Source organism: Carcharhinus amblyrhynchos, chromosome 23, assembly GCF_965287045.1.
Source record: "Carcharhinus amblyrhynchos chromosome 23, sCarAmb.v2.hapA, whole genome shotgun sequence".
NCBI classification, from domain to species: Eukaryota; Metazoa; Chordata; class Chondrichthyes; order Carcharhiniformes; family Carcharhinidae; genus Carcharhinus; species Carcharhinus amblyrhynchos.
This window is the reverse complement of record NC_137346.1, coordinates 3,049,648-3,063,873: the sequence shown is the minus strand read 5'-3', so window position 1 is coordinate 3,063,873 and position 14,226 is coordinate 3,049,648. Positions and strand designations below refer to the sequence as shown.

Genomic DNA, 14,226 nt, shown 5'->3' with positions numbered 1-14,226 from the left:
TGATCTTATGTATAACATCATAGTAATTTATTATGACCACAGAAGTAAAAGGAGAGGGGTGTTATATATTTAAAAGGGTTGCAAGTTGCTTTAAGAGCTGATCACCTGATTTGATGGTAATGTCATTAGGGTGTTGCAGACTGCTGTTTTACTTTCAGTTTGTACTCTGTCCAGTGCAGCAAATATCCAGAGTGAATCTATTGTTGTTAGTTTAAATCTAAGTTTGCAAGCCACATCTTTTTGTTAAAACCCAGAACCTCTAACATAGTTTGGACACTACAAGACACCAAACTTGCCTCTTGATGTATTTTGCATTCTCCCTTCCTATCTACAAGTCACCTCCTCATTGATCATTTCACCCCTTGAGCTTTCCCTGTTCAGCACAGGTGCAGCAGTGGTCTTTAGAGAGCTGATATTTACCTGGTCATTATTACTAACAGCCATGCAAAGTTCCATGGGAACAATGGCATTGCTTTGTCCTGTACTGAGCTCTAACTATACTCAAGGCTGAGTATCTTCTTTTCAGCCTGTGCTGAGCAATGAGAAATTAGCCAGCCAGTCACTTTTCTGTCTCTCTTTGCCCAGTTGGATACGCTATCACAGACTGAACAAGCCTCAATCCTTCGAAATGATCTGCGGCCAGCGATCCGGGCGCCACAGGGAAACAAGCTGCAACTGAGATTCGCCACCAAAGGTGAGTAGGATCCAGCAGCCCCTCCTGCAGTACAGGATCACCTGACTCAGTGAAGATAGGCGGGTAGTTCGACTGTGGTGGCATTCGCCTCCGTGGTTTAGTGTCCTCTGTGTGACAGGAGCAGGAGCCCAGCTGCTTTACCATTGGGAGGGAGACTAGCGGCTGTGGAGGAGCACAGGGATGAGACCAGGCTTGTCCAAGCTCTCCATGTGAGAGGGTCACATTTCCATTTCTTCTTGCCCAAGGGGCTGCTGAAGACACTTTGGGAAGATGAGGTGGTACAACATCTCACACTGCTCTAACGCTGATATCTGTAAAGAATCCAAACAAATCAAGCAATCAACTGATCTGTTTTAACAATGAGTGATAAATAAAGATGACCCTTACACAGGATGTGTGTCTCGCACTGAATCTCCATGCTCACTCACCCTCTCCCACACCCACTCCATCTCACATTTATAATTAACATCATTAAAGTGGTCAGACCCGTCTGTAAAGTGGCGCTGAAAGTGAGCAGGATGCACACACACTCCTCCCTCTCTGTCGCACACTCCTCCCTCTCTGTCGCGCACTCCTCTCTCTATCACCCCCCTCCTGTGCGTGCCCCCCCCCAACTGTTCGCCCCCTCATGCTCTCTCACTCCTACTCAGAATTGGTATTGCTCCTTCTTGTAGTTGAATGGGTAACTACAGTAAACATTCAGTCTGCCGGCTGTGTGGATTGGATATTTCCATATTAGGTGTGACTGTTAAAAGCTCCAGTTTTGCTGTGGCAAATTAGGTCGTGCTGTAAGTCAGTCTTCATTGAGAATCCCCCTGCTGCAATGGTTCAGGGACATCGAGCCAGATTTTCCTGCTGCACTCGCCCCAAAACCAGAAAATCCCATCTGAGGTCAGCAGAGCTTTGCATTGTTCCGTCCCCCACCCCCTCAATTACCTTTGACTCACTTGCTTAACAAGAATCTATTGCCCTCTGTCTTAAAGATACTCAGCAACCCTGCCTCCACCCCCCTCTGAGGCAGAGAGTTCCAAAGTCTCACAACTCTCTGAAAGAAAAATATTCTCATCGCTGTCCTAAAAGGATGCTCCCTAATTTTAAACAGTGCCCCCTGGTTCAGGGTGCTTCCACAGAAGGAAACATCCTCTCCACATCCACCCTGTCAGGACCGTTCAGCATCTTATAAACTTCAATCAAGTGTCCCCCCTCACTCTTCTAAACTCCAGTGGAAATCTGGATGAAAACTCTCTTCTTCCCTCTAGCCTGTATGCCATCTCGCACGTCTCTCATCGAACAGCACCCAGAATAGCCTGTGAAAGCAAACGATCCTGTTACTAAATCAATGGTAGTTGTTCTCCATTCAATGTTTGTTCCTTGAGTGACTGCTCACTCACTGAAATATTGTTTCCACAACTCAGTCAGTGACTGCGATATTGCTCTTTATTGGAATGGGGCTGGAATACAAAGGTGGGTGGGGGGGGTGGGGGGAGCGAAATGATGTTCCAGTTTATATAAAGATCTAATCAGACCCCATCTGGAGTCACCGTGTTCAGTTCTGAGCTTCCCACCTCAGGATTGGCCTGGGAGGGAACACTGTGGATTCAGCAGAACCGGACTGGCAGTGAAAGGGTTAAACGATGGGGACCGGATTCTTAGACGAAGGTTTGTTCCCTCGAGGAAGGAATTGCAGCATAGCGCAGGGAGGGGAAGGAGATTCCAGTATGTGAGAGCAGAAGCTTCGGATTGGAGTCGGCTGTTCAGGGTGATGTCAGGAAGCACTGGGAAGCGGGAATCTGGAAACTCTCCCCCCCAAAACACCCCAGAGGCCGAGGGTCAGAATGGAGGTCAAGATGGAGATCAGTGGATTATTTTGTTGACCTATTCTGGGACGTGTGATTAACACAAGTTACCATGATCGAGTAGCAGGATAGGCCCCAGGGGCTGAATGGTTTCCGTTCTCTGTGAAGCCCCAGGAAATTGATCATCCCCCTACGACGAAGCCACTAATGCAGCAGGGTATTGAAGTTTGCAACCTCAGTCTCTGTGGGGACTTGATTCCTTGACTTGGGCTGAACTTGCCCACCCTCCCTGGGTGGGCAATCCTGTGTATTGTGTAAGTTGCTCAGTTGTCCAGAGCTTTTACTCTGGGCTGATGCTGACAGCTTGTTCTCTCTTGCAGATGACCGGAAGGAATTAGGAGCAGCGAGGCGGAGTCAGTATTACATGAAATACGGCAATCCGAATTACGGTGGGATGAAAGGGATCTTATCAAATTCCTGGTAAGTAACTGGGGGCTAGAGGGGAAGGTAATGTTTACTGGCGGGCACTCACACTGTCCATGTGGAATTATTTGTAGTCATTTGGTTGTGTGTGAGGTGCCTTGCTGAATTATTTCAGAGGGTAGTTAATTGTAAAACAGTGTGGGACTGGAGTTACATATTGACCAGACTGGGTAAGAACAACAAGTTTACTTCCCTAAAGGACATTGAAGAACCGGGTGGGTTTTTAACCATAGTTGACAACTCAAGCCAGTTTTACTGAGAACAGATTTTTTAAAAACTTTGAATTCTAACTCTTTAAGTGGTCAGGATTTGAATTGAAAACTGCAGAAGGATGAGCATCTGCTCTTGTTGGTAAGAATGAAACATTGGCCCATCCCTAGTTGCCCTTGGAGGGCAATTGAGAGTCAGCCACATTGCTGTTGCTCTGGAATCATGTGTAGGCCAGACCAGGTAAGGATGGCAGATTTCCTTCCTTCCCAAAAGGACACTAATGAACCAGATGGATTTTCTCAAAAATTGAGAATGGTTTTTTGGTCATCAGTAGATTCTTCCAGATATTGTTTTATTATTGAATTCAAATTCCCCTATCTGCCATGGTGGGATTGGAACCTGGGTCTCCAGAACATTAGCTGGGTTTCTGGATTAACAGTCTAGCAATATTACCACTAGGCCATTGACTCCCCTGAAATATGAGGTGTAATGACCCAGCTCCGAAACTCCAGGGTGTTTTATAAGAATGTTTAGGCCATAAGTTTTACATTTGAATTTGGTATTGTGAGCCTAAGATGTTTCATTCCAGTGACTCACTCAGAAGCTTTTATCAAACAAAGTTTACTTAAGAACACAGTTAAACTATAATAAGAAAAATAAACATAACTTTTACCAGTTACAAGAAAAAACCAAGATAAAGTATCAACCTTAATAGCTAGCTATAAGAACATAAGAAATAGGAGCAGGAGTAGGCCACTAGCACTTCGAGCCTGCCCCGCCATTCAATAAGGTCATGGCTGATCTGAAATGGATCAGTTCCACTTTCCCGCTTTCTCCCCATAACCTTTAATTCCCCTGTCTATCAGAAATCTATCTACCCGTGACTTAAATATATTTAGCAAGGTAGCCTCCACCACTTCAACGGGCAGAGAATTCCAGAGATTCACCACCCTTTGAGTGAAGAAGTTCCTCCTCAACTCTGATCTAAACTGCCGCCCCCCGCCCCCCCCCCCCCCCGCCACCCCACTTGAGGCTGTGTCCTCTAGGCCTGCTATCCTTTCTAAGCGGGAAGAATCTCTCGACCTCTACCCTATCCATCCCCTTCATTATCTTATACGTCTCTATAAGATCCCTCCTCATCCTTCTAAACTCCAATGAGTACAGACCCAGTCTATTTAGTCTCTCTTCATAGGCCAACCCCTATCTATGATGTTCCAAGTCAAACAATATGCCACAAACAGGCACCCCTTTGTAGAGTGTAGGCACAGAAAGCAAGTATGCTCACATGATGCTGGATCTTCAGCTTTTTAACACCTGCTGTGAGTTGTTCCTTGGAATGTTGGATTAAAATTCTGAGGCTTCCCAATCCTGGAACTTCCAGCACAGTTCTGGAGAGAGAGGGAGACACACACACATAATGCCTGTCTCCACCAGCTTCTAGCTAGCAACTAACAGGTAACAGAATTCTCAACTCCAGAGAGAGGGGAAACAAAAGACACTGCTCAATATCTCCACTCCAAACAGCATCTGAGAAAAATGAAACTAAAACCATGGACTTTGCTCTGGAAAAAAGAACTGTTCCCAGTCAGCACTTGACCTGTCAACCATGTTGCACCCAACAAATCTAAAAGGGCCATAAAACCCTAGGACATTGCATTAGCCACATTAACATAAGAACATAAGAAATAGGAGCAGGAGTAGGCCATCTGGCCCTTCGAGCCTGCCCCGCCATTCAATAAGATCATGGCTGATCTGTCGTGGCTCAGTTCCACTTTCCCACCCTCTCCCCATAACCCTTAATCCCCTCTCTTATCAAAAACCCATCAACCCGCTTCTTAAAAATATTTAGCGAGGCAGCCTCCACCACTTCAACGGGCAGAGAATTCCAGAGATTCACCACCCTTTGAGTGAAGAAGTTCCTCCTCAACTCCGTTCTGAACCGCCCCCCCTTTATCTTGAGGCTGTGCCCCCTAGTCCTACTGTCTTTTTTGAGCGGGAAGAGTCTTTCCACCTCTATCCTATCCATCCCATTCATCATCTTATACGTCTCAATGAGATCTCCCCTCATTCTTCTAAACTCTAACGAGTACAAGCCTAGTTTATTCAGCCTCTCCTCATAGCTCAACCCCCTCAACTCCGGTATCAGCCTAGTAAACCTCCTCTGCACTCCCTCCAGGGCCAAAATATCCTTGCGCAGGTGCGGCGCCCAAAACTGCACACAGTACTCCAGCTGCGGCCTCACCAATGCCCTATACAGCTGCAGCAAGACCTCCCTACTTTTATATTCAATCCCCCTCGCTATGAAGGCCAGCATCCCATTCGCCTTCCTGACCACCTGCTGCACTTGCAGGCTGGGTTTTTGCGACTCATGCACAAGGACCCCGAGGTCCCTCTGCACCGTCGCCTGCTGCAGTTTTTCGCCACGTAAGTAATAGTCCTTCCTACCATTCTTCCTACCAAAGTGGACCACCTCACACTTGCCAACATTAAATTCCATTTGCCATTTCCTGGCCCATTCGCCCAGCCTATCTAGATCCTTCTGCAGACTCTCCACACCCTCCGCACAATTTGCCTTTCCCCCAATCTTGGTGTCATCAGCAAATTTCGACACCCTACACTCGGTTCCCTCCTCCAGATCATCTATATAAATGGTAAATAGCTGAGGCCCCAGCACCGACCCCTGGGGCACCCCACTAGTCACCAACCGCCAATCCGAATAGCACCCATTGACCCCCACTCTCTGCCTCCTATTTGACAACCAATCCTCTATCCACGCTAACACCCTACCCCCAACTCCATGTCCTCTGACCTTCTGCAGTAACCTCTTGTGAGGTACCTTATCAAACGCCTTCTGAAAATCCAGAAAGACCACATCCACCGGCTCTCCTCTATCCACCGCCCTAGACACATCCTCATAGAACTCCAGTAAATTTGTCAGACACGACTTCCCTTTAATGAAACCGTGTTGCGTCTGAACAATAAGCTTGCTGTCCATTCTATTGCTTCAGTTACATGATACCAAAACAAAATGCTAGCAGCTGCTTGCAAAACCTCTTGCTAACCCACTGTGCCGCCCTAATCTACATTTGGTAAAGGCACAGTGTCATCACACAGGAGAGACTAAGTGGGTTAGGATTATATTCACCAGAGTTTAGAAGAGTGAGAGGGGGTCTCAAAGAAATTTATAAAATTCTAACGCAGTTAGACAGGGTAGATTCAGAAAGAATGACCAGAGTCCAGAACTAGGGGTCATAGTTTGAGGATAAGGGGTAAACCTTTTAGAACTGAGGCAAGGAGAAATTTCACCCAGAGGGTGGTGAATGTGTGGAATTCACTACCACAGAAAGTAGTTGAGGCCAAAATGTTGTGTGATTTCAAAAAGAAATTAGATGTAGCTCATGGGGCTAAAGGGATCAAGGGATATGGAAGGAAGGGGCCGATCAGGATATTGAATTTGACAACCAGCCACGATCAGAATGAATGGCGGTGCAAGCTTGAAGGGCTGAATGGCCTACTCCTGCTTCTAGTTTCTACCTTTCTATATAGTAATGCCATGGAGCCATTCCCATTCACCTGCACAGACAGCTGAGATCATGATTTCTTATCTGAAGTGCAGCACATCTGGCAGTATGGCTCCCTCTCAATGTGAGTTGTGTGCTGAGTGGTGCTGCAGTTCCTAATACAGGGGGAAGCCAGACTGGCAGTTAGGGAGTTTTGCATTGTCACCTTTCACTGTAGTCACTGGGGTTTAGTTCTTCTCCTGGTTTGGAACAGGAGCTGGTTTCTTGCTGATTCCTCTCGCGTTGCCTTTCCACAGGAAGCGACGGTATCATGCCCGGCGAATCCACAGGGATATTCTAAAGAAAAAGACCTTCTTGCCTGATGATGTGGGATTGACATCGCATTATAAACACCATCACTCTGGTCTGTCTACATTCACTGGGCAGGAGTGGCGACTGGGCACGGTTGGGGGGGTCTCTGTGGAGAGAGAAACAGGGCTTGAGCTCTTATTTAAATTAGCGGATATTTAATGATGAACTCTGTACAGAAGTGAGGGAAGAGGGGATTAAAGGCAAATGGGATGATGGTACAAGAAATAAAACTTGTGGCCACAGAATGTGGCAATGGTTGCAGAATGTCTGAGAAAATGAGAGCGACAATTAATACCTAGAATTGATTAGCTTAGTGTTAACTTAGAAGATGTGAGGCAGATTAAAATGCCCCTGGGTGCCAGGGGCTCAGCTTTCCAAAGTGAACTCCTAGTCTGTCACTGGGATCCCGCTGAAGCAGTGCAGAATACATAAACTCAATTGAAAGAATACAAGCAAATTGCGGTTTCAGCTGGGAAGTGTGTCTGGGCTGCTGGATAGTGGGAAGGAAGCAGATGAAAGGGCAGCTGTTGCCTCTCCTGCTGTGAATTTGCTGTGGGTGGGTGTGGGTGGTGTTGGGGTGATTTGAAGAGTGAGGGGTTACTGTCACCGCTGGCTTGTTGAAGGTTTTGACAGGTTGATGGGGGTTCCCTGTTCACAGGCCTGGGCAATGTTCCTGAGGAGCCAATCCAGGAGGAGGATGAGGATGAGGATGATGCAGAGCAGGATATGGAAGCAGATGACCGGGTGGTGGTCGAATATCGCAACGAGAGCCATACGGGTGGGCAGTTCAGCCCCTGCAGCTCAGACTCTGATGAGATGGACTACGATCTGGAGTTGAAGATGATCTCAATGCCATTACCCAAGAAGAGTTTGAAGATGACCATGTATGCAGATGAAGTGGAGGCTCAGCTGAAGACTATTCGGTGAGTGTCCACACTGTCCAGCAGTGACCACTGGGTAGTGATCAGGAGGCAATTGATATTCTGGTAGGAAGGACAAACAATATAAACTAAAAGGTCAAATAAAAACAAAATACTGCGGATGCTGGAAATCTGGAATATAAAACTGAATGTGCAGCAGGTCTGGCAGCATCTGGGAGACAGACTTAACACTGAGTTTGTATGACTCTCCTTCAAAACCTGTTAACTCGGTTTACTTAAGAACGTAAGAAATAGGAGCAGGAGTAGGCCATCTAGCCCCTCGAGCCTGCCCCGCCATTCAATAAGATCATGGCTGATCTGTCGTGGCTCAGTTCCACATTCCCACCCTCTCCCCATAACCCTTAATCCCCTTACCTATCAAAAACCTATCAACCCGCGTCTTAAAAATATTTAGCGAGGCAGCCTCCACCGTCTCAACGGGCAGAGAATTCCAGAGATTCACCACCCTTTGAGTGAAGAAGTTCCTCCTCAACTCCGTTCTAAACCGCCCCCCCCCCCCCCCGCTTTATCCTGAGGCTGTGCCCTCTAGTCCTACTGTCCTTTCTGAGCGGGAAGAGCCTCTCCACCTCTATCCTATCCATCCCATTCAACATCTTATACGTCTCAATGAGATCTCCCCTCATTCTTCTAAACTCTAACGAGTACAAGCCTAGTTTATTCAGCCTCTCCTCATAGCTCAACCCCCTCAACTCCAGAATCAGCCTAGTAAACCTCCTCTGCACTCCCTCCAAGGCCAAAATATCCTTGCGTAAGTGCGGCGACCAAAACTGCACACAGTACTCCAGCTGCGGCCTCACCAATGCCCTATACAGCCGCAGCAAGACCTCCCTACTTTTATATTCAATCCCCCTCGCTATGAAGGCCAGCATCCCATTCGCCTTCCTGACCACCTGCTGCACCTGCAGGCTGGGTTTTTGCGACTCAGGCACAAGGACCCCGAGGTCCCTCTGCACCGTCGCCTGCTGCAGTTTTTCGCCCCGTAAGTAATAGTCCTTCCTACCATTCTTCCTACCAAAGTGGACCACCTCACACTTGCCAACATTAAATTCCATTTGCCATTTCCTGGCCCATTCGCCCAGCCTATCTAGATCCTTCTGCAGACTCTCCACACCCTCCGCACAATTTGCCGTTCCACCAATCTTGGTGTCATCAGCAAATTTCGACACCATACACTCGGTTTCCTCCTCCAGATCATCTATATAAATGGTAAATAGCTGAGGCCCCAGCACCGACCCCTGGGGCACCCCTGGTTTCTCTCTCTCTTCACCGATAATGCCAGACCTGCTGAGACTTTCTGGAACTTTGTGTCTTTATTTAGTGTTATAAACTAAACGGTATTATTGAAAGAAGATACAGCAACAGAGAGGCTTGAGGGTGCTGTATGGGAAGTCTTTGATGTATAGGGTGTGTGACCTTATGGAGGGATTGAGTACGAGAGCAAGCTTTCCAAACAGGAATCTCAGCGGATGGGATTCTGTCTAACTCTCGTTAGGATGTTGGAGATGCTGTGAATGCAACTCCCACTCACCTGATGAAGGGTCAGCGCTCTGAAAGCCTGTGGCTTGTGTTACCAAATAAACCTGTTGGACTTTAACCTGGTGTTGTGAGACTTCTTACGATTCTTAAGAGTCCCTACTCTCTCCCTTGTTACTCTTTTGCCCTTTATATATTTGTAGAAGCTCTTTGGATCCTCCTTTGCCTTATCTGCCAAAACAATCTCATGTCCCTTTTTATCTTCCTGATTTCTCTCTTAACTCTACTCCTACACCCTCTATACTCTTCAAGAGAGTCACTTGATCCCAGCTGCCTGTGTATATCATATACCTCTTTCTTCTTTAATTCTCTTCACCTCAATATGATCGGACATTAATCTTTGCTAGCTGACCTGGTAAAATACCCCTTTCCGTCATTCTGCTTAATCCTCATTGCTACGGCTTCCCCACCCGCCCCACCCACAGAAGGTCGACCCTGAGCAGGGTGAGGGGAGCTCGGAACTGAACACAGTTACCCCGGCTGGAGCTGTATAAAAGTTTTAAGAGCTTTTAGTGCGAAGTGATTGCTGAATTTCCCACTGACGGGGAGTGTTCACTCTGCACCTTTTGTGCTTCCTAGGAACTCGATGAAGCCGGAAGCAAACATGACGATTGTATCGAGCAACGTGAGGAACCGGATCGGACCCAGGCTTTCCACTGAGAAAGTGTCGGACGTGCGGCTCCTTCTGGAGGAGAAACGGCAGCAAGCGGAGCGGCAACAGCCCACAGGAGCAGGCAGCAGCTCAGTGACTGGCACTGGTACTGGCGCCCACCCCCTCCCCAACTAACCCCCCCATCACCCAGAAACCAGCACCCACCCCCTTCCCAAGTAACACCCCCCACCCAGTCACCCGACTAGCCCCGTCACCCGGAAATCACCAACAAAACACTTAGATTTGGGGAAGAAACTAGCACTAACCATCTTTAAAAAATTCATTAATTTGAGGCGACTGGAGAAACGGGGATTGTTCTCCTTGGAGCGTGGAGGGAGGGGGAAGGGATCAGGGAGGGGGGCGGGGGGAGGGAGGGGGAAGAGAGCTGCGAGGGAGGGGGGCAGGGGGATGGGAGCAGAGAGGAAGGGGATTTAAGGTGTTCAAATTCATCAAATGTTTTGCTAAAATAAATAAGGAGAAATTGTTTCCAGTTTTGGGGAGGGTCAGTAACCAGATTTAAGATAAACGATTGAATTTAATCGGCAAAAGAGCCCTAGGGGAGATGAGAATATGTTTTACACAGCAAGTTGTTGCGATCTGGAACTCCGTGAGGGTTAATTGTAAAGGGCTGGCGCAGGCACAGTGGGCTGAATGGCCTCCTCACGCTGTAATGATTGAGTGCAGTCAGTTTGGTGGTGGCACTCGGAGCCGGTTTTGGGATACGCTATAGCGGGTGACCTTTATTGATGGTGCTCTCTCTCCTGTGTTGGTTACAGGTGTCAGGCAGCGGCTCGGGAAAAGGCCGCACTCTCCACAGGCCGGCAGTGTCTCCGTCACTCGCAGAGAGCCCCAGACAGACGTTCACAGCAGGCTGGGATTCCCCAAACAGGAGAGCAGGAGCTACGCACCCGACAAGAGCAAGAAAGCTGGTAAATGTTTGGGGGCTGTCCCCACTCCCCCATCCCACTGCCTCCTCCCCTTGCCCCTCACCCTTCCTCCCCAGCCGAGTGAGCAGTTATCAGTATGATCTTGTGGGCCGTACGGAGGAGCCACCGCCTTGAGAGTCAGCAGCGGAACCGTTTGCTGGGGGATATTAAGTTTGGACAATTTGGTTTTGCCAGGAGCCCAAGAATCACTTAAAACACAATCCCATTCCAGTGTTCCGTGTAATACGGGGAGATTTGATTCAACTATTCAAATGGTATCACTTTTAAAAAAGTGATCAGGTCATCACTGCCTTGCTGTCTCTGGGATCTTGCTGTGTACAAATTGGCTGCCCTGTTTCCCACATCACAACAATGACTACACTTCAACAATATTTCATTGGTTGTACAGCAGTTTCGAACATGGTGAGCTTATGCAAGGCACTATAGAAATAGAAATATTTCCTGCTCTGCACTGAGACCGGGAGCACTTGCCATGTTTAATTCAGCAATCTGTCAGAAAATCATTATTAAAATATATACACTCAAAGCACAGGAGCTGGTTTTTATTCCGCTATTTTCTTCACAATAGGGAATTTATGGAGTCGCCTTGGCAAGCCCCCAAGCAAATGCGAAAAGATCCCAGAGAAAGAGGCAGAGAAGGAACCAGCTGCAGAGAAAGAGACAGAAGTTGTGGCGAAAGAGGAGGAAAAAGATGAGGATGATGACACAGAACTCCAACGCGCCTGGGGCGCTCTGATCAGAGAGAAGGAGCGTTCACACAAGAAGAGTCGATTAGACAACCTCCCATCACTACAGATCGAGATCAGCAGGGAGAGCTCCACCTCAGACAGTGAATCTTGACCTCTTAAAGCCCTGGCAATGAACTCTGACCCACCACGGAGAGAAATGGCAGCTCCCTGAACCACATGTGGACAATTTGCCAACCCAGCTGAAAGCAAGCGTCTGTGTTTGGAACAAACTCACCCCGAAATGTTACTGTTTACCTTCTGACTGAATTAAATTTAACCTTGAAGCCAAAATTGTCAGCTGAATTTATTCCACTGATTGTTTGCCTGCAAAAGAATCTTGGCTAATCCCTTCTTTCTTTTTCCCCTTTCCCTCTCATCCCCCCAACCTTCCTTTGGACAGCTATGTTGTGAGGGGACTGGGTGGGAGGTGTAACCTGGGCTGTATCACTCTGTTGTGGTTTGTACTCATTTCTGGTTGAGCAGGAGGAACCTCTTTGCAGTTTGGGTGGAGAATGCTCTCATTCTCTGCATCATATTAATTGTTCTGGTGTGGTTCAGTATCTCACCAGCCAGTATCCTGAGCATTCTACTTGACCAACTGTTGTACTTGAGTTATACCGTATGCTGTGCTCCAATCCTGAGCCTGATATACTCTAAAAAGTTGCTGTATCCACTCTGTGCTGCTCCCATTGTGTGAACCTCGCTCACAACCTGAATTTACCTCATCTTTAATAAAAAAACTTCAAGGTGTTTCACAGCTGTACAGTAACCAACGAACCAAGCAGCAGATATTGAGGCAGACAGCTACAATTCTGGTAAGAGGAGGTTTCAGTGAGTTTTTGGCTAAAGGAAGGACAGCCATGGATCCAAACAGCTGAAAACCAGCAGAGTTCTTACAATTGATGCTGGAAAAGTCAGAATTAGAGGAGCACAGATACCCTGGAGGGTCATGGGGTTAGAGGACTTTAGAGACAGGGAGGGGTGAACCAAAGAAGAGTTTGAAAATAAGGATGAAAATTTTTGGTGTTGCTTAACTAGGAGTGAAGATCAATGAGGACAGAATATTATCTACCAGCAATGGGAATGGGTTGGTGCAGAGTTAGAATCCACAGTGTAGCCAACATTTGGGTTTGGAAGCAGTTTTTCTGTCTGCCCCTCCATGTCCAGACTGTCCCATTGGGTGTTGTATCAGAGACTTTGCTGAGTATTCATCTTTTCAGTATTTAAATGCTGTTGTCACCAAAACCTGAGGTTTGATTTGACCATTGGGACATTTCAGGAAGTGACACCATTTCAGATGAGCTTAGTGCCATGTTCCTTACTGCTCCGACCTTTCCTGCAAACAGTAATCCCCTCTGCTCACAAGTGAAGAGTTGAAGCCATCCAGAGTTAGCTGATGTTTGGCATCAGTTACACATGGCAATTACTTCCCCAATTTAGTATATGCTGTATTGGAGATCCTAGGGTCTGTGGGCCCCTGTACCTCTTGTATTGGAAACCCGTGGTGAGTGGGCTGTTCCACTCTGGAGGTCATCACAGCCAAGCCTGATTTTGCACCTCCCCCTTCACCCCTCCCCTCAATTCCCACATACACTTTTCTGTAGATGCTGCCTGTGAGTTTGTGTCCCAGTAGTTGGATATGTTTAACAAATTTGTGTTTCTAAAGCACCTGCCACTACAGTCAATGTCTACATAATGTAGGAAACATGGAAGCCACACACATGAAAATGTGACATTAACCAGCTGACCTGTTTGTTGGTTGAGTGAGAAATATTAGCCCTGGGTTCCTGGCGCTGTGAAGCAGCAATGCTAACCACTACGCCATTGTGCCACCCTTTGTTTTGAAGCATCGTCCAAACTCCTATCTGCAGGCCAAACTCCACGGTACCAAGACTGGCAAATATCACATGGACAGGGAGACCTTGAGAGATTCCTTATCTGTCCATTGCCCTCTACAGTGTGGGTCAGCAACTCGCACACAGTTACACTCCTGCCTTCCAGTAGAAGGCTGTGGATGAAAGCCTTGACAAGTTTTCTGTCAAGTGGTGGCTCTGAGGTCAGTGGTAAAAGAGGATTTTTGAGGTGAAGCTGAACAGCTCCTAGTTCTTGGCTTGTTGCGTCAGGCCACTCCCTCGGGTTATCTGCCATATAGTAACTGCCTCACGCTTAGTGACCGACTTGAAAGAATCAGGACTTAAGTCAGGCAAAAGAACAGGTGTTAGATAGTTCAAGAAACAGATCTGGTCAAGAAACAGATCCGGTCAAAAAAACAGAAAGATTAATCGCTTAGAGAAACTACAATGGTTTGTAAAACAGCCAGAAAATGGTCGACACAGTTGGGAGGCAAAAGGTAAGATGTTTCACATTGAT

The 14,226-nt window shown here is 47.3% G+C and overlaps 1 protein-coding gene across 1 annotated transcript in view; it reads left to right on the top strand.

The window, feature by feature from the left end:
• Positions 1-12,147, top strand: part of ncbp3 (nuclear cap binding subunit 3) — a 40,782-nt gene extending 28,635 nt beyond the window's left edge. Inside the window, exons 7-13 of the mRNA XM_080210321.1 lie at positions 586-694; positions 2,871-2,970; positions 7,001-7,107; positions 7,714-7,978; positions 10,109-10,287; positions 10,958-11,110; positions 11,697-12,147. Of these exons, the coding sequence (XP_080066447.1) occupies positions 586-694; positions 2,871-2,970; positions 7,001-7,107; positions 7,714-7,978; positions 10,109-10,287; positions 10,958-11,110; positions 11,697-11,968 (1,185 nt within the window). The 3' untranslated portion in view covers positions 11,969-12,147. The remainder of the gene's footprint in view (positions 1-585; positions 695-2,870; positions 2,971-7,000; positions 7,108-7,713; positions 7,979-10,108; positions 10,288-10,957; positions 11,111-11,696) is intronic.
• Positions 12,148-14,226: the final 2,079 nt, after the last annotated feature.